At 35.8% G+C, this 20,175-nt stretch overlaps 3 protein-coding genes across 8 annotated transcripts in view; 1 reads left to right on the plus strand and 2 right to left on the minus strand.

Moving 5' to 3' along the window:
- Window positions 1-4,937, minus strand: part of LOC127844355 (copine-3-like) — a 53,985-nt gene extending 49,048 nt beyond the window's left edge. For 2 of the 3 annotated variants that reach the window (XM_052374485.1, XM_052374487.1), the window contains exons 1-3: window positions 4,813-4,916; window positions 1,039-1,179; window positions 467-646 (exon numbers count right to left, since the gene is read on the minus strand). In XM_052374485.1, the coding sequence (XP_052230445.1) occupies window positions 467-646; window positions 1,039-1,170 (312 nt within the window). In that variant the 5' untranslated portion in view covers window positions 1,171-1,179; window positions 4,813-4,916. Of the gene's footprint in view, window positions 1-466; window positions 647-1,038; window positions 1,180-4,812 lie in introns of all 3 variants that reach the window. The other variant, XM_052374486.1, reaches the window with a different exon arrangement.
- A 33-nt stretch (window positions 4,938-4,970) lies between these two features.
- LOC127844353 (kelch-like protein 13) lies at window positions 4,971-15,397 on the plus strand. 2 transcript variants are annotated; one of them, XM_052374476.1, is made up of 5 exons: window positions 4,971-5,264; window positions 5,621-5,789; window positions 7,482-7,697; window positions 8,129-9,603; window positions 10,389-15,397. In XM_052374476.1, exons 2-4 carry the CDS (start codon window positions 5,675-5,677, stop codon window positions 9,553-9,555), a joined length of 1,758 nt encoding a protein of 585 aa, XP_052230436.1. In that variant the 5' UTR covers window positions 4,971-5,264; window positions 5,621-5,674; the 3' UTR covers window positions 9,556-9,603; window positions 10,389-15,397. The 2 variants fall into 2 exon arrangements, with proteins under 2 accessions (XP_052230436.1, XP_052230435.1); XM_052374475.1 differs by having other exon boundaries at window positions 8,129-9,551.
- Window positions 15,398-15,662: 265 nt separating this feature from the next.
- LOC127844358 (divergent protein kinase domain 1C-like) lies at window positions 15,663-19,949 on the minus strand. Of its 3 annotated transcripts, none has more exons than XM_052374492.1 (4): window positions 19,643-19,948; window positions 18,553-18,737; window positions 16,933-17,877; window positions 15,663-16,319 (listed from the first exon to the last, which is right to left on the minus strand). In XM_052374492.1, the coding sequence occupies exons 2-4, from the start codon at window positions 18,724-18,726 to the stop codon at window positions 16,095-16,097; spliced, it is 1,344 nt and encodes a 447-aa protein (XP_052230452.1). In that variant the 5' UTR covers window positions 18,727-18,737; window positions 19,643-19,948; the 3' UTR covers window positions 15,663-16,094. The 3 variants fall into 3 exon arrangements, with proteins under 3 accessions (XP_052230452.1, XP_052230451.1, XP_052230453.1); XM_052374491.1 differs by having other exon boundaries at window positions 19,688-19,947; XM_052374493.1 differs by lacking the exon at window positions 18,553-18,737 and having other exon boundaries at window positions 19,688-19,949.
- Between the last annotated feature and the right edge of the window lie 226 nt (window positions 19,950-20,175).

Below are 20,175 nucleotides of genomic sequence, written 5' to 3' on the forward strand. Positions count from 1 at the left end.
CTGTTTAGCCCGTGTGTAACCCAGTGAAAACCGAATTGATTCTGCACCCTGCCTACCTTATATCTAAAAACAATTGTATGTACATTTTTTAATTGTTGTTTATTTAAGTAATACAAGAATTTAAATGCTTCAAGCTCAATGGTAATAAGTTTCAATAAGCATATCATTTTAAAGTAACTAGATATTTATCATTTTGAAAACATATTCTTTAATTCACTGTTTGAAGGCAGTTCATGTCGAAATTTCAATAAGGAATTGCCTGTCCCCATTCCCCCAGCAGCGAGAATATGCACAGGTCAAAATAATATCAGAGACTAATAAAGCTTTGGTCTGGGAAAACTGGGCTTAATGCATATGCATAAAGTGTCATCCCAGAGTAGCCTGTGCAGACGACACTAACACACATGCATAAAGCACAGTTCCCAGAACAGGGCTAATTTAAAGATATTGGGCCCTGAGGCCTGACCTGTCCAAGGGAGCACTCTATCTGTCCCAGGAAGTCATCATCGCCAAGCTGTGGGGTGTTGTTGTCAAGGTCATAGACAGCGACCTTGACCTTCTGAACCTGCTCAAACATGTATTCTACTGTGTAACACTTGGCGAAGTCAGGGTCTAAACAGTTCTGCACATTCTCAGTGCGACCCATCTGTAATTAGAAATAATGTAATGATGATGATTATTTTTTATATAATGTTATTGAGGTAATATTGATTTAATGATTTACTATTCTATGTTATAAGAAGGTCCATGTAAACAATCACTATATCTTAAAAATGACAAGTGAGATTTTCTTAACATGCCAATATATATGTCTTATGAGCATGAAGCTACTCTTTTAAATGTGACTTACACCAACTTAATCAGAATTTTATCTAGTCTTTAGCGTAAAGATTACTTTAATACTCAAAAATGATTTTTTTTGCTAAAAAATCTAAATGGCTAGACCATTAAAAAAAAACATACTCAGGATATTAGTCTTGTTTTAATATATCATGATTCAAATCAAGTTCAATGGAATATATATTAATATAATCAAACCTCAACCCAAGTTCCCCCAGTCTCCATGAAGAGCACAGCACACGGGTCAGACTTTGACATGGTGTCCCTGTTCTTGAGCTTCCTACAGGAGATCCTCAACTCCACCTTCGACATTGGGCCTCGAGCTGCCATTGCTAGCCGCTGAAATTATGTGTTCTCAGTAACTAAATATGGACACTTTAACCCATTTATGCCTAGTGGACTCTCCCATCCTAAAATGGATCAATTTAATGGTTACATAACCCATCCCTTTCTAAGCAATAAAAGTAACAGAATTGATGTTAAAGTTAATAATCTCTGACATTATTGTTTAAATGTGACCTTGATCTTTGACCATTGACCGATACGGGTTATAAGTAAAGCATCATCTGGTAACGTGGTTAAATAATGTGAATTAATATTAACATTCTAGGAATCCTTTAAAATTTACACATCAGAAACATGAACTCAAAAACATTCACCATGAATTGTGGCATTGACCTTAAACAAGGGGTCTGGAATTTGCGCAGTACACATTGTATGATGATTGGGTATAATAATCCACAGTAACCGGTATATAAAAAATCTTCCAAGATAGACAAGTCAAAAAGTGAAAAACTAATATTTAAAATCTTTGACCTTGCATTGAGACATTGACCTTTCAACATGATGCAGAGCCATATATGGCGCCACAGGCACTAGACATAGTTACTACCCCCCTGAATCCCCTCAGGTGCTACCCCCCCTTCTTAAAACTCTCAACATTGTCCATTTGTTATACAAAACAAATAATTTCAACTAACTTTTTTGTCTTTTTATTTTGTATAACAAATGGCCAGTTTTGAGAGTTTTTGGAGGGGGAGTAGCAGCTGGGGGAGGGGGATACAAGTAACTAATGTTGAGTGCCTGTGTCTGGAGCTACATGTACACTGATCAGATATGTCCTAAGGCCCATTTTCATATAACACAGCTCACATACCCGGCATTAGTAATTGTAGACTGTAATTCAATCAGCCTCAAATAATTGCTTCATGAAAGCGTGAAAGAGTGCAGTTTTTACATAGAAGGCAGGGCCCTCAATCTATCAAATCTGCCGCTGAATTTTGGCGGCAGTCCCCCACCTGAAAAGTATACTTTTTTCCCCTTTTGGGTGGAAAAATAGAAAGATGTGTCTCATGATTATTATATCTCAATTCTATTTCAATTTAATCTTTTCAAACATACTAAATTATGAAAAATGCAATGAATATAGTGCAAACATGTACAAATGAAATAATGAGAGAGTAAGTAACAAAATCCCCCAAAAAGGGAAACGCCGCGAAAATTCCCCCTCCAAAGGGCTGCCGACCCCTTCCCCCAAAGTAGTGTGAGGGCCCTGGAAGGTAATAAACCTTATTTATTTCAACACATTTCAAAATATGGCAGTATAATTCATAGTCAAATAAATGAGATGTTTTTGTGCTATTTGACGTTATTCAAAAATGCATTTAAAGCCAATATAAAAACTATCTTATCATATGGTATTTGCTAAGAGCAAAACTTTTTATTATTTATGTAGTCTAGTAGTCTAAGCAACTCTTGACTCATGTAATTAATTATCCCCACGCCTTTTGAAAAAAAGGTGGGGATATTGTGGTTATCTCCGCCGTCCGTCCGTCCGTCCGTCCGTCTGTCCGTCCGTCTGTCTGTCCGTCCTGGCCACTATCTCCTCCTACACTAAAAGCACTAGAACCTTGAAACTTACACACATGGTAGCTATGAGCATATGTGCGACCCTGCACTATTTGGAATTTTGATCTGACCCCTGGGTCAAAAGTTATAGCGGTTGGGGTGGGGCCGCGTCAGAAATTATCACTCATTTTTTTAGGTTATTTTACATTTACTTCTTTATTTCTACACCGATTCACTTCAAATTGATACTGGACCTCTCTTATGACAATACGGTTAATCTCAACCATGCATGGCCCCATTCCCAACCCTGGGGCGCCCCGCCCACATAGGCCACACCCACCAAAAATTTCCATTTACTATAATTTTTTCATTTCTACACGGATTCACTTCAAATTGATACTGAACTTTTGTTATGACATTAGGGTCAATCTCAACTATGCATGGCCCCAATCCCAACCCTGGGGCGCCCGCCCACATAGGCCACACCCACCAAAAATTCCATTTACTATAAAAAATTTTTAGGTTATTTTACATTAACTTCTTCATTTCTACACTGATTCACTTCAAATTGATACTGAACCTCTCTTATGACAAAACGGTCAAACTCAACTATGCATGGCCCCGTTGCCAACCCTGGGGCGCCACGCCCACATAGACCACACCCGCCCAAAATTGCCTTTTACTATAATTTCTTCATTAATACACTGATTCACTTCAAATTGATACTGAACCTCTCTTATGACAATACGGTCAATCTCAACTATGCATGGCCCTATTACCAACCCTGGGGCACCCCGCCCACATAGGCCACACCCTCCCAAAATTGCCTTTTACTATAACTTCTTTATTTTTACACCCATTCACTTCTAATTGATACTGAACTTCTCTTATGACAATACAGTCAATCTCAACTATGCATGGCCCCATGATCAACCCTGGGGCGCCCTTGGGTCAAACATGCGGCGTGGGGATACGCGTCGGCCTCTGCCGCGCCATTTCTAGTTATTAATGTAAAATCATTATTAAGCACTTTTATTTTAATCCAGTCATTGAAATTCAGATTTAAATCTACAAGCAAGTGGGTAAGTACTATGGGAATTTGAACAAGCCCGAGTCAGATTTTACTAGCCCAAACATTTTTGTTAAAAATGCAGATAAACATAATATAAAACATCCAAAGAAGCATTCATTTATTCAATCTTTAGAACACAATACAAATCTCTTATTAATTTCATCCTCATCCAAGTTAGCTTCCTCGTCATCTGAGCCAGCCTCTTCGGATAGCTTCCTTGTCATTTGAGCCAGCCTCTTCGGATTCTAAAATAAGAAGAAATTGATTTCACACACGATTTCAATCAAATCATAATCATAAATATAAACATAAAGTTAAGGTAAAAAATTAGCAGAAATGTATCCCATATATCCACGTGAAAGAGAGAGCAAACCTAAACCACCAGAAAATATATAAAGCAATTAAGTGCCAGGTTATTCTACAAAAAGCCAGTTGACAAATGCGTAAATCACAGTTACCTCAGATTCGCATTCCTCAACGACGTACTTGAATGACAACTGTTCGACCATTACTCTCTGTGGCCAGAACGCAACGCAAAACATTTATTTTACATAATAGTAATCCGGGAACCACAAAACCATGCGCTTTATGCGCACGGCAGTAATCCAATTATCGGCTGATTGCCCAGCACGTGTGCGCAGTGTGTTAAAACATAAGAGGCCCAAAACTTCGTTTACAAATATTGAAAATGAAAGTGGAACTCGTTTTCTGTTTAATGAATTGTACAAGCACGTCGGGCTTGTAATATTGGATTTCCTACAAGCCCGAAAGAAAAAATACTAGTTTTTTGCTGTTGGACTAGTGCGAATTTCGACGACTGTTAATCATACAGAAATTTCACAGATGACAAGTATAACCATTTAAACAAACAAATCTGAAGATAAACATGATACAATAACGTCTTCTTTGGAATATATGTATTTACATTCATAGGACAGAAATTAAATTTATTTAATTTTTAAGAAATTGAATTGACAGAAAAGCCACTGATTCAGTGCAACTAATGACATTTTAATGATGTAAATATCACTCAAAGGACTGACTTAACTTACATTTAAAATGAAATGTTGTTGACAAAATATCAAATATACCTTTAAAAATATAACGCCTTATTGCCAATTATAAAAGTGAGATGTATCAATTAGTGTCCTGTTTGTTTAAGAGTGGTTTCCCTTTGATATGAACGGAAGTTCCTTGGTAAAGTTTATTTCTTCGGGAGGTAAAATTATTAAAGCCAGGTTATTTGTACGCTTCCAATTGTGGGCACTTTATTTATTTATTTTAAAAAGAGGACTCGATTACACTTGTTTTATTCATAACTTTATTTGAATACCATTTTTATTCCATTTTTATAAGGATTTCAAAAACAATTTTAAGTATTTAACAAGATTTCACAACGTGCTTTACTGTATTGGAATGGTCCATTCTGAGGATGTAAACACGACATACATGGACAATGCAGCTAGACCTGGATTTCATTTCAATGAGATCAATAAACAGCATGGTACATGTAATTTGCAAAACATGATAAACTAGTATATTTGAACACTAGAAAAATAGTGCCAATTTCAGTTGTATGTCTTTTTTAATGTTCTTTCTTAATTAAATATCATCTCATACATGTAATCATTCTCAATTATAGACCAGTTTCCAGACTGACACATATTGTCACAATTTTGACAAATGCTTTGAAAGCTTTTTATTATAAAAACTTAAATCCCTTTGAGACAAAACCCTTATCTGGAACCCGCGTTAAAGCATACATGCCATGAAGCACAAGTCTCAAATGTTAGTTATATAATTCCTTGATTGTACTGTTGACTTTACTTGAGGTACAGTAAGTACAACTTTTAATTGCAGTCATGTGTGACATCCGAATGAATCAGTAGATGTGTTCCTGGCCCTTCTAGCACTATGCCATTGTCACCACGGAAACGACCCTCAGTTCGAGATGAGGCTGGTCAGACATCTGCAGTTGGGTCACCTGCATCATTGATTGCCAAACACCACTCCATTAAAGTTTTGAAAGGTAAATTTGTAATCCATAACATGTATCTATTGGTTTTAAACATTAACTTACTTTTTTTTGTCCCCTTCCGGTGAAGTCGGCGGGGACTTATGGTTTGCGCTCTGTGTGTCTGTCAGTTAGTCTGTCTATCCGTCACACTTTTCTGGATCCTGCGATAACTTAAAAAGTTCTTATTTTTTCATGAAACTTTAAACATGGATAGATGGCAATATGGAGATTATGCACATCATTTCATTTTGTTCCTATGTCAAGAATTCTGGTTACTATGGCAACAAATATATTGAATTTTGTATGCTCCCCCTGAAAATTTTCGGGGAGCATATAGTTTCCAGTTTGAAGTTCCTTCCGTACTTCCTGCCTTCCATCACACTTTTGTTACCGTTTCTCATAGCACCTTCTATACTTTACCGATCTCTTTCATATTTGACATGTAGGTACCTTGCATGGACCTCTACCTTTTGATGAGGTTTGAGGTCACTGGGGTCAAGGTCACCGAGGCTAATAATATACTTTTTCCGTCACACTTTTTAAAGAGTTTTTCATAGCACCTTCAATACTTTATCGATCTCTCTCATATTTGGCATGTAGGTGCTTTGCATGGACCTCTACCTTTTGATCTTTTGATGAGGTTTGAGGTCACTGGGTCAAGGTCAAGAGGGTAATAATAATATACTTTTTCCGTCACACTTTTGTGACCGTTTCTCATAGCACCTTCAATACTTTACAGATCTCTTTCATATTTGGCATGTAGGTACCTTGCATGAACCTCTACCTTTTGATGAGGTTTGAGGTCACTGGTGTCAAGGTCACCGAGGCTTATAATAGATTTTTCCGTCACACTTTTGTTACAGTTTCTCATAGCACCTTCAATTCTTTACCGATCTCTTTCATATTTGGCATGAAGGTACCTTGCATGGACCTCTACCTTTTGATGAGGTTTGAGGTCACCGGGGTCAAGGTCAACGAGGCTAATAATGGATTCACACTTTTGTTACAGTTTCTCATAGCACCTTCAATTCTTTACCGATCTCTTTCATATTTGCCACGTAGGTACCTTGCATGGACCTCTACCTTTTGATGAGGTTTGAGGTCACTAGGGTCAAGGTCACAGAGGCTAATAATAGCTTTTTTAGGTGGTTATTAACACATAGATTGACAAAGCGCATCATAGGGGAGCATCCATCAGTTTCACTGATATTCTTGTTTAAATTCTGACAATGGTGGAGTTTCACCGGTAGGGGACCATATTGCTTGGCAATCTTTTGTTATAATTGAACTCATTTATGCAACTTTTGTTTACTATAAAAATTATCAAATTATGATAAATAAAAATCTTACCTTGGTATACAATGGCTCTGCTACATGTAGCTTAGTTGTTAGAGTACAAGACAACAAATAGGATGATCTCGGGTTGAATCCACAGTGCAGAGACATAATTTGATTTGGGATTGGTCATGAAATGCTTTCTACCAGCATTCTCCATCTACCTCATTTCCAAGTTAATGTTTTTCACTTAAATAAACTTTCTTATAAAATGTATAATGAATTTAAACATTATTGTTTCAACACATTCTTGATGAACCATACTATCTAGATGATAAATTGTATTTTAACACATCAATTTGTTTATATAATATAATTAAGCTAACAATTCAAAGCTTATATGGTCTGTGTGTGTGTGTGTTTTTAAAGGACTGCAAGAATTCCACAAGAATGAGGTTTTCTGTGACTATGTATTGGTTGCTGAGAGCAGGGAGTTCAAAGTTCACCGGGTTGTCATGGCATCATGCAGTGATTACTTCAGGGTCATGCTTACTGGTGAAATGAGGGAGAGTCGCGAGGGGCGCGTTGACCTAAAAGGGGTTTCAGCCAATGGTCTGCAAGTAGTAATCGAGTTTGCATATACAGGTGAATTTAAAAACTTAATTTTATTACTACAACTGTATATCCCATCTAAGAAATGTAAGAATTAAATGACCTGGTGTAGTGTTCCACTATCATGTGTAATTAATCAAACATATTGTATATTCTTTCATAAGTGCATGTAAACGGTATTTCCTAATTGATTAAGAAATGCATTAAATTTACAATATCTGTTTTTGTATATACTGTAATTACTCGAAGTTTAGGAACACTTTAAAATTAATAATAAAAATTGTGTCTGAGAATTTAAAAACTCATAATGTTCCCACAGTGTCAGAAAATTTAGAGACACAAGAACAATATACCGGTACCTAATTTACTGGATGTCCCTATATTCCGGTGCATAACGTCATCAATTAATATGAGCTTGTGCTTGAACTCTTGGTGTAATTATGCTAACATGATTATGTCTGCAGGTTTAATGGAACTGACAGTGGAGAATGTGGAGGAGGTGTTGTCAGCGGCGACCCATCTCCAGGTTACCGACGCTGTGGAACTGTGCAGCAAGTACATTGAGAGCTCCATCGTCGTGGACAACTGTGTCGATGTTCTGAACCTTGCAGAGCTCTACTCCCTGAGCGCCACCTACAGGAAGGCTCAACACTTCATGCTGAAGCACTTTGAAGTGATGGCCAAAATGGGCCAGTATATGAAACTGAACCATAACCAGCTGTCACAGCTTCTGGAGGATAATAGTCTGCGAATTTCATCCGAGTATCAGTTGTTTGAGCTGGTTCTCTGCTGGATGCAGGGTAAAAAGGAGCGGGAGCAGTATGTTTCGGAACTTATGCGGAATGTTCGTTTGCCGTTGTTGTCAGGCGAGGAACTGGTGGAGAAAGTCAGTATAGTACCCCTGATGAGAGACAACAAAGAGTGTCATGAACTGCTCACTGAGGCTAAGGACTACCATATTGTGGTTAGTAAGCAGCCTTTGCTGCAGTCTAAGAGGACACAGGTTCGAGCCAGTGAGAAGTATTTGGTTATGTGTCACAGAGAAAATCTGGAGTATTATAACCTTGAAAACATGCATCATGGGTTTTTGCGTGATGCTACAATTCAGCTGCACCACCCAGCCGTAGTGGTGGTGGATAACTTCATGTATGCTTGCGGAGGAAAGTACGACTTCAACGAAAATAATGAGATTGCAACTGCACGCTGTTTTAGATACGATCCTAGATTTGACAGCTGGTATGAGTTGACATCCATGAATGAGGCTAGAAAGGACTTTGTGCTCCTGGCCACTGAGGGAAAATTGTACGCAATAGCAGGGCAGGATGAGAACCTAGTCATGTGTACTACAGAGATGTTTGATATTGCTACTAATGAATGGGAAGTGAAAGCTTCTATGAATCACTCGCTCTATGGCCACGCTGGTTCAGTATATGACGGAAAACTCTATGTATCTGGTGGACAGAAATTCGACGGTTGTTGTAATGACCTTGAAATGTATGACCCAGTCGATGATATGTGGGTGAAACGGTCACCCATGATGTCTGCTCGTTTGAATCATAATATGATTACAGTGAAAGACCGGATTTATTGCCTGTGCGGCAATATTGAAGATAACATGGGATTCCCAGTTCCGGTAATTACAATTGAGTATTATACACCTAGCAATGATCAGTGGACAGTCTGTCAGAAAACCTTGAACATCAGAGAGGCAGGTGCATGTTTAATGGACGATAAAATCTACATCGTTGGAGGTTTGAATGGTGAGCATTACTTCTCGGACCTAGTCCAGTGCTACACCCCCCTGACAGAGAATCTGAGAATCGTGGAGAAGTTTCCGACAAGACTGCATGGCAGGGCATGCTGTGTGCTCACCCTACCACAGTATCTGTGAGTGGTGGAAGTGAGAATTATGAAGAGTTTGGGGATTAGCCCATGACAGGCATGGCTTTTGATGGTCAATTGTGTTTATGTTATAAAGACAGGATATTTTAATTGTTTTATTAGATTTAAATGATAATTGTTGAATCTCAATCAATATTTAATGAAAAATAATTATGTAGGCATGCAGCAGGTTACACAAACAATTAACTAGTTAACTTATTATAGTAATCGGTTATTAACTGGTTTACTGAACAACCTGAATTTTTTTAATTTTACTTCAAAAAATGTCATGTTTCTCATACATGTGCTCTCTTAAAAAACGACTTCAAAGTATTTTATTTTAAACCTATTTATTTAAGCTCGATTGCGTTGAAAGCCTATGGCTTATTGAAGTGCTCTCGAGTCCGTTTCCTGGGACTAAAAACCAGTACTTGGTTCTTTGGAAGAGATCTAAAGAATGCTCCCACATTGGGGATCGAACCAATGACCTCCCAGTCGCTAGGCAGACACCATATCCACTATGCAAAGGCAACCTTAAAGTAATTTCAGATCGCTTTAGTTGATTGCATAAGCAGCCATATCAGTTTCTTGAAAAACTGTTATTTATTTAATACTAGATTTGTAAATGAATATTTGATTATTAATTCATTTATCATGTGTAAAACCATTGGTAAGAATGTCTAAGAAATGCACAAATTAACAATGTTCAGTTTCAAGTATCATTATTTTATGCTTGTGGCGTCGTTTACGTTCGCTATCAACAATATTGTATTTCATATATCATTTCATTTTAATTGTCTAAGTATGAAATTTACTTATTATAAAGAATTTCTGTGCTTTCAGGTCGACGTAATGAGTTCAAGTTTGTCTAGTGAAACCACATCATTCCTTTTTCAGTTATTATATATTTTGTTGTTTGCAGGACAGCTTCTGTAGCCTAATTATGATCGTTTTAGGTCAATACTGCTAGTTAAATTATTTTTATGTCCCCCACTATAGTAGTGGGGGACATATTTTATATATAAATACTACATTTAATGATGCAATATTTTTAATGTCTGTTTGATTGTTGATTATTTATTAAATTATTTAAAAAAATTGATTTCTTTATTCAAACTTTCGGTGTTGGTGGCATTTTTCGTTTGTTACGCATAAAAATAATGCCAATTATCAAAAATGTTTTCCACCACTAAGGTAATTGTTTGTTCCTTAATTACTGTGTTCCTTGTATTGACACGTTACTGATTCTCGTTGTTGGAGTGGCATGTTGTTTTAAGTTGGTGTCGGCGTTAGATTGTAGTATGTGTTGCACTTTTTATTCTTTGAGAAAAAGCATTACTTTAAGAAGGGTTCAGGTTAACCTTTACAAAAGGTCGTACCCGTTCAGTTATTGTTTCAGTATAGGTTAACCTGTTGCAAACCTTGCATAATGTTTACACTTTTTATGCCCCCGAAGGAGGGCATATAGTGATCGCACTGTCTGTCTGTCCATCACACTTTGCGTTTATGTTTCGAAAAATGCTCATAACTTCTATGCCGCTTCATATGTAACCTTCATATTTGGTATGCATGTGTATATGGACAAGGCCTTTCCATACGCACACAAATTTTTACCCCTTTGACCTTGAACTTAGGGTCCGCGTTATTGTTTCGAAATCTGTGTTTAGGTTTCGAAAAATGTTCATAATTTCTTTCAAAGCGTTTATCGGGGGCATATGTCATCCTATGGAGACAGCTCTTGTTGTTTTGTATAACAGGCAAATACATACTGTCTGATATTCTCATTCATGTATGATTCTCCTTGTAAAACATGATGATATCATAATCAATTAATTGAATCTTGTTCAGGATTTTATGTATTTACAAAATCTTGCTAGTGTCAAAAACAAAGTGCTTTTTTCTCATTACAACTGGAGTATTGCATCATTATAAACAAATCATTTATATCAACCCATGTGAAAGACAAAAAAACTTACAGGACATCAGGTCCGATAACTTATAAAATTTACAGGACCTCACCAGATTTTACCGTACCTTGCTCTTCTTTAACCAAATACATGTAATAGGCCATGCCTTTTAAAGTTGATTCTTATCATTATGACGTTTGAAAATTCTTAATACAATGAGCTGAAAGTAAAATAAGGAATAAACCAGTTCGTATATTTTGCATATAGACTGTTTCATTTTTGATCAAAGCAAATGTTACATGTTTTTTTATCGGAAACAAGGACCGACAGTCTTGGTAATAATACCCTACCTCAGCAGATTTAATTGGACATGTCCAAGGTTTGATGTCTTTTGCATGGCTATTTTATGCATGGATAACACATCTTTTGTCTTATATAAACCATGGCATTTTTTAAGCTCACCTGAGAAAAATGTGCTCTTGATGAGCTGTTGTGATCACCTTTTGTCTGTCACTTGTTGTCAACATTTACCTTGTACACAATCTAGAGAGCACATTTATTGCCCAATCTTCATTAAACATGTTCAGAACATTTTTCCTAATGATAGGTTGGCCGAGTTCAGATGTAGTTGACTTGGTGTCAGAAACAAGGTCAAATTGAAGAAAAAGCTTGAACCCTCTAGAAGTCAAATGTTTTGTCCAATCTGCATGTAGCTTTCACAGAATCTTTGTTCTTATAATATCTGGTAAGAGTTTGAAAATGGTTCCCAGCCCTTGAAAAACATGGCTGCCAGGGGAAGGGGTTATCCTTATTATGCTGTAGTGAAACCATGTGAACACTCGAGAAGTCACTTTTTCTGTGAAATCTTCATGGCGCTTGCTCTGAACATTTGGTCTAATGATATCTATGCAGTTTAAAAATCATTCCAGACTGTTGTTAATTATGGCCGCCAGGGAGAGTTTTTAACCAGGTTTTCCGAAGGAAAAAACTGGTTATTAGATTGGCGAATGCGGGCGGGCTGGCTGGCGGGCGGGCGGAACAAGCTTGTCCGGGCCATAACTATGTCGTTCATTGTCAGATTTTAAAATCATTTGGCACATTTGTTCACCATCATTGGATGGTGTGTCGCGCGAAATAATTACGTCGATATCTCCAAGGTCACACTTTGAGTTCAAAGGTCAAAAATGGCCATAAATGAGCTTGTCCTGGCCATAACTATGTCATTCATTGTGAGATTTTAAAATCATTTGGCACATTTGTTCACCATCATGGGACGGTGTGTCGCACGAAAGAATCACGTCAATATCTCCAATGTCAAGGTCGCCACGACTAAAAATATATTTTTTTTAAAAACAAACTTACAAAGGGGGTTAATTTTGTTTGTTCGTTTCAAAAGTTCAGTTTGAGTTTTCTCCCTTTATCAGATTTTTTTTTCACAATGAAAACCTGGTTTTTTGACAATTTTGTCCCTTGTCCTTATATGGCTTTAGTGAAAGCTTGTGAACACATTTTAGTCCAATCTTCATGAAACTTGTTAAGAACATTAAATTTTGTTCTTATTATTTCTGGACCAAAATTGAAATGGTTCCAGTTCAAAAAAACAAACTGGTAACCGTAAGGCAGTTTTTCTTATAATGGCTAAAGTGAAAGCTTGTGAACACGTGTTTTTGACTTACCAGCTGAGCATAGAGCATTATCTAAACATTTGTTTTTATGATTTCATATTTGTTTTCAAAAGTGGTTTTGGGTAAAAAGCAAAGCCACATTTATTATACAAACTTCACAACAGATGTTAGAACAGTTCAGTTCCTTTTGTTCTCAGGTGAGCTTCTTGTTAAAATAACTTATTAGTGTAGAAACCATAAATCATTTGTCTGTTTGTATGTTTTGACTCCTTGAAATTTCAAGCAGGTATTTTGTGACTTCTATTTCTAGTGAACTTTTGCAGTTCTTGTTTCATCAGAATAAGTTTGTGTTGAAGTTTAATTGTTTAAAGTTTTGTTTGATTTGATGTAGCTGTAATTTTGCAAAATTAGTGCTTGCGTTAGTTTTTATCCCCCGCCATAGGCGGAGGGATGTTGTTTTGGCGTTGTCCGTCCTTTCGTCCGTGCGTCTTTACGTCAGTCCGGCACTTTTGTGTCTGGAGCCATATCTTGGAAGTGCTTTGGCGGATTTCAATGAAACTTATTATGAGTATATATATGGATAAGAGGATTATGCGCGCCTAATGGCATTGTACACCATCTGTTAATAACACAGTTATGGCCCTTTGTATTTTGCAAAAATGCTTTTTTGTGTCCGGAGCCATATCTTGGAAGTGCTTTGGCGGATTTCATTGAAACTTGGTATGAGTATAAATATATGGATAAGAGGATGATGCACGCCTAATGGCATTGTACACCATTGGATAATAAAGGAGTTATGACCCTTTGTATCTTGAAAAAATGCATTTTTTTAAGTCAAATATAACACTTTTGTGTCCAAAAGCATATTGGCCGGGGATATCAATTCAACGAATTTGCTTGTTTATTTTATTCTTATTCCTTTCCTCTTCCTCATTTTTTGTGTTAAGTTCAAAAAGCAGTTGCAATTTTTTAGCCCACCTGAGAAAAATTTTCTCTTGGTTAACTTTTGTTATACAGTGGCCCTTTTGTCTGTGGTTTGTGTTGTCAAGATTCGCTATGTGAACACATGAATCATGGCCAGAACATTTGTCTCATTAATATCTTAACGTGTTTAAAACTGGGTTATGTGGAGTCGGGTCAATAATGCAAATTAAGTAACAAGCTTGTGAACATTCTGGAGGCCATATTTTTGGCCAAATCTTTATGAAACTTGGATGGAAAACTTGTCCGAATTATGTCTTGGCAAAAATCGTAACAGGGTCAAATGTTTTCTATAACTTCTAAAAGCGAATAATCTCTTGTTAACACTTTGATGGCCACATTATTGTACAATAACTTTTATGAAATTTGGTTGCAACAGTACACTCAATGATATTTCTTGGAACATTTTGTTTTTAAGATTTTTCTGTCGAATGAATAATGATTCCTTTCCATTAAAAACATGGCCACCACTTGGCAGTACAGATATCCTTATATATCTACAGAAAAACCTTTTGAGCTACTCGTCATAAAAAGTCTAATGTGAAACCTGATGAATACTACCTACTTAGAACAGTTCAGTTACTTGAGGACTCAGGTGAACGCCTTAGTGCCCATGGCCCTTTTGTAATTTTTTACCTTTTTTCAATAATGGTTTTAAGGAAGTTAAATGTATTTTTCTATACTGATGTGCATTGGGTCTTGGATTACAAAAGTACCCGTGCATGTCTTTGAGTTATGCTGCTTTCTGTACAGTAATATTTGTAGAGAACCTGTATAATTAATGAATGTTTAACTTCAATTTAAATGTGAGCTACTGTTAATTACCTGAAGATTGCACACTAGTAGCATCTGCTTTGGCATTTTGTTTCATTCACAAAAACATGGTTTAATAGTTTGTGATTTGTGTTATTTATACAATAATTTTGTTTTGAACAAAATATCATTGTTTGCTGTACAAGATGAGTTTGTATTTATAAATTCCTGGTGTCTAATTTTGCCCAATTTTTTACAGAATTTCATTTTTATACATGGAATTTTATTTTTATTTTAAAGGAACAATCATGTATGTTTTTGTTCATTATTAAATTGATAGTAATAATAAGAATAAAAGAATCTGAATTGTTTTGAAAAAATGTTATTATCATCGAAAAGTGTGACATAATCATTATCAGTATCAGTAAATTGTTGAAATTGTTTAAAAGGTGAACATTCCTTCCTATCAGGAACAACTACTCCATGCAGCTATGACTATAATTACCAGTAGTATCCCAGATACTTTCCCTTGGTTGTTGTTAATGCATGTTGTTTTGACAGTGCAAATAAATAATTGTAAATCTTATCCCAGTTGTTTTCATGATCAGAAAATAAGTTGTTTAATAATTATATCATTTTGGACTGTGACAACTGCTTACAAAATGTTGCCTGCATATAAAGAAACAGATTGCAGGTAGAAAGATATATATCAAGACTCGTATAATCTGATTGTTTAGCATTATTTGGCTAATTTTCCAATGACAAATAGTCTTTTCTCTAATCAAGTCTCAGTCTTTAAAACTTTTGGGCATCAAAAAGAATTTCCCTGACAATATCTAAGACAAATTGAGTTATGTTCAAGTATTTATTACAAAAAATAAATACAATTTATCTGAATGTGAAAAATAAAAATATGGGCATATGCCTAAAATTGCACAAATGCAGCTCAGCTACATTACATGTATTTAAAAAATATATAGCTACACAAAGAATAGACAGTCAATATAAAAAAATTAATACCCAAACATTTACATCCTCTACTTGAGGACAAGATGCAATTGTTCATGATGGCTCTGTTTATCATTCAGGACTTTTCTCTCATTTTGACTCTGGAATTAAAGAAATGTTATTGTTTACTCGTCGGTTTCGTGATTTTATAGTCAACATAAAACACAGTCAGGTATGACACTTTGACTTTTTCAAATCCTAGAAAGAACTTGAATGAAGAATACATGTTCTGACAAAACGTTGGAATAGTTGCACCAGTTATAATAACAATATTTTCATGTTCGATGAGGTTTGATGCTGCTCTGTAGAAGGGTTTGAATATCAAGACCAAGATTCTCAATGTCTTTTCCTGGTTGACCATCTTGACTCCTGACACTCTCTGGGAGGGAGCATTTGTCCAGCAGGGAAGATAACTCTGGTTGGATGTGGGACGGTGGACTGTGGAGAATACCTGTGGTAAATGCTGAGGAATAGCCCCGGAAAACATCCTTGCAGATCGTCTGGAATATGAAAAGTCACCCTTAATAAATATTTTCAAATGAGAACAACCAGTACTGTACTTTAAGTTTATCTTAACAAATTGTACATACCTTGAGCAGTATTCATGGTGATAATTACTGGTTTATACTTAAAAACAAGTCTATGTTTTTAAGAAAATTGTTACCGGTAAGTCTAAGGCACATTAGATCGTAAAAAGTCAATGGACCTGAACAAATCTCAAACTTGATATGTAAGTCATGAAGGTAGATTCACACACCAAAATCAGGTCAATATCTGAAAGGCTATAGGGAATTATGTCAGACAAACTGTTATGGACAGTCTGACTGCTATATGAGTCATATAATTCACTATATAATATGACACTCTACAGGGGGGCATACAAAACAACAGTGTTTTTTTAGGTCTGATTGAAATTCTTTTTTAAAAGGGCAAAAATTCTAATTTAATTAAGTAAAACAAACTGAATCTTCAAAGAAATACAAATCTTGGAGATTATTTAAATATGTATTCTGCTTAAATTCACGTATGCCTTTGTTAAAACAACATATTTTGAAAACAAAAAATATATTAGGTACAATTTTGATATACATAATATGAAAGAAAAATAAACACCTGTAGATTAGTATTGGCCCGATCCATATAGCACTTTCCCAGTACTATATTACAAGTACCAAGGCAGTCAAAGAATGCACATTCTTGGTCACTAGAACAGTTGCTGTAGCCAAACTGTCTGCGCAGATCTGACTCAAACAAGGCACAGTCTGAGTCAATAATTGTCACATCTCCATTCGGACGAAGCCCAAAATTGTTTGGTTTCACATCGCACATGTGCAAGGTTTCATGCAGACCTTCATCCATAAGTTTCACAAGATCAATTAGCTTTATTGCAATAAGCGCCCGTTCATTCCAATCAATGCCAGTCCCTATGGAAAATGGTTGCTCAAACTTTTTCAATGTTTCTGTGAATTCAACACCATAAGCTGGTCCACATGTCCCAAATATCTGTGGTAAAAATGTATAGTTTTGCAATAGTTTTGACAATAAATACTCTTGTTGCTCTATGAGGGATAATATGCTGTAAATCGCCCCCTTTAATGATGTTACTTGAGAGGGATGACTTTGAGACTGAGACAAATATTCAGATAAATCATATCCCCATGTATACAAGATTATATCATGAACATGTGACATATCCACCATTAAATTATTCCGATAACTATTGCGGACAGATTCCCTTGTCCTATTTATGTATGTTTCTATTTCCAAATGGTCATGGAACATCCCAGTCAAAGACTGTTTTGTTTCCTCTAATTTGTCCTTCATTTTAAACACCAGTTTTACATCACCTGCAGAATTAGCACCTTTCAGCATCAAGCTCTGTATCTTAACGCTATTAACTGCAGGCGGATACATGGAAGCTCCACAGTTTTTGCACACCATCTGCAGTGCATATTTCCCGCCCTTGTAGTTAAGGCATGATCTATACTGGAGTAGCTGGGTATCACACAAGATTGGGCAAAATGATCCTGCCACCTCCCCTCTGTGGTACAACTGACACTGCAACATAAAATACTAATATAACAATGATGGTTTGATTACAAGGATTGCACATGTCGCTGTAATATATGGTTTCCTTTTGATTAAATGGAAAAATCAATTAGTAAAATAATGTTTCAACCAGTGAAATATAAGGATACCAATGATTGATAATTTTTCTCATCATTTGTGAACTAAATTCAATATTCTAAAGTAACCAATATCATCTATACACGTATTACAATCACTAGTAAAGACATTGTAAAATCTCAAAAATAAACAAGAAAATGGGAAAGAAATACCATTATTTTAGTCCTGAAATAAAACATTAATTCTCAGCCAATATCAATCTCAAGTGAAATGACAAAGAATGATCCATGTGTTTTTAGCAGATATTCTGATAGTAAAGCAGCATATGGCCAGAGCTTTTTTCCTTCTTCATCAAAAATTAAAGGGGCTACTTTTTTATAATAGGCACCTTACCCCAAATAATTTTTTTCCCAAAATGGAAGGCCAGGCCTTTTTACAAAATAAAAAAAAGCCCTATAGACCAAGACTGGTGGCAATTACCGGTAACAATTAAGATAGCACTTTAAGTTTATTTATATGTGTACTTAAGAAAACCCACATTGAACAATTGGTTTTTAGATGTGGTTTGAAGTCAGTGTAGTTTAGAATTTCTATAGAAAGTTTTACCAAATCTTGTAAAACTGATTTGGATTCTTCATCTGTGCAGTTCATCTCAACCATAATGTAGTGAACGAATTTCATGGCAACCACACAAATCACAATGGTAACAATGCAGCAAAATTTGCAACAGCATTTCCATGACAACCTGCATCTTCGGCAGAAAAGTCTGCATACAACCATTTCAGCATAGTCTGAAGAAAGATAAAGATACATGACTGTACAGGCCTTTTCCGCCCTATGCCACGGGTCCGAATATTGGCCCCATTCCCAATGCTTATCTGTTTGTTTTTTTCCCAATTAAAAAAAAGATTCCCAATTCCGAAAAAAAAATAAAAAAATTAAACCTTAAATATACAAGTTAACCTGATCTAGTGTAGAAAATAGAAAAAATATTGCATTATTAAATTATCTGTGGCCTTGAATTTGTTTTAAAACCAGTAAAATATGTTAAATTGATTATGACTTTCCATATTTTCCACAAAATCCAGCGTTTTCGCACAATTTTTCCCCTAAAAAAAGGCCAGGCCCTTTCCCTACAATCAGTTAAAAAAACTTGCACTTATCACACATGTTCATAACATTTTGTAAAATTTTAATAATATGTAATGAAAATAGTCGTTTACCAGTTAACAGCTTCGATTAAATATAAGAAACACTATTTACATGTACATGCAATTATTTTCCCAAATTGAGCCAGTTTTGCGATATTTTTTAAACCCAAAATGGGGGTTTTCATGACGCAAAATTCCAGTGTGGCGTTTTCCCAAAATGGATCGGTAAAAGGCCTGGTGTACAATAACAATCAACTAACAACAGTGCATGTTAAACGCATATAAAAAGTTAAGCGCGTAACACATGGACTCTCACTGCAGGTGATCTATTGACTGTTGCACTTCCTACACAGACCTGGAGTTTCTGTGCAAGCAAACATACATACAAGACATATGAGGAAGTAGGCCTAGCGCTACATAATACATTATAGCTATGTCTCAATTGATTTGTTTATGTAAAAACAGTTAGATCTATATTATTTGGATAATTAAGTAACAGCCTAGTAATTGTGCTCGAAACATTTAATGATTTGCCAACTATTTACCAAATAAAAAGATATATACGCATGCTTTTGGTATTAATTCAGTACCATATGAAGGAAAAACACGGTTTCCGAAGAACTGTCAAATTGTGTTTACGCTTTAAGGTTACAATATACTAAATAATTTCAGATTATCACAAAGTTCGACTCCTAAGTAAGGGTGATGTTTAACAGTTTCGAGGGTTTCGTCATTCATAGTATAGTTATAAAGTCTTTTCTTAGTGGAGTTGGAGATATCCATTTGACTTTATTTTGTGTTGAAGTTATTGCTTTTACATTGAAATTGTGTAGGAAATCTTTTGGTATATTGTAACCTAAAATGTGACCTCCCTTATTTATCAAAACCCATACCGAATTGTCACGGCTACATAGAAGTACATTTAAATGGCTTACAGTCAAAACGGTCCCAGGTCAAAACGTCCTTTAGTCAAAAAAACAACAAACGTTGTTGAAGTCAAAAAAGCCCCATAATTGATCAAAACCTTTTGACCTAAGGCCGTTTTGACTAGCTACCATTAAAAATTCTAATAATTAAA

The sequence above is a fragment of the Dreissena polymorpha genome, chromosome 9, assembly GCF_020536995.1.
Source record: "Dreissena polymorpha isolate Duluth1 chromosome 9, UMN_Dpol_1.0, whole genome shotgun sequence".
NCBI classification, from domain to species: domain Eukaryota; kingdom Metazoa; phylum Mollusca; class Bivalvia; order Myida; family Dreissenidae; genus Dreissena; species Dreissena polymorpha.

Bases quoted from the DNA above. Each gene is read 5' to 3' on its own strand.
- LOC127844358 (XM_052374492.1), bottom strand. From the start codon at position 18,726: ATGGTTGTATGCAGACTTTTCTGCCGAAGATGCAGGTTGTCATGGAAA. The intron at 17,878-18,552 runs GTAAAACTTTCT...TTTATGTTGCAG, and splicing joins AATCAGTTTTACAAGATTTG to TGTCAGTTGTACCACAGAGG. The intron at 16,320-16,932 runs GTGTTTATTTTT...TTCATATTCCAG, and splicing joins GGGCCAATACTAATCTACAG to ACGATCTGCAAGGATGTTTT.
- LOC127844353 (XM_052374475.1), top strand. From the start codon at position 5,675: ATGCCATTGTCACCACGGAAACGACCCTCAGTTCGAGATGAGGCTGGT. The intron at 5,790-7,481 runs GTAAATTTGTAA...GTGTTTTTAAAG, and splicing joins CTCCATTAAAGTTTTGAAAG to GACTGCAAGAATTCCACAAG. The intron at 7,698-8,128 runs GTGAATTTAAAA...TTATGTCTGCAG, and splicing joins AATCGAGTTTGCATATACAG to GTTTAATGGAACTGACAGTG.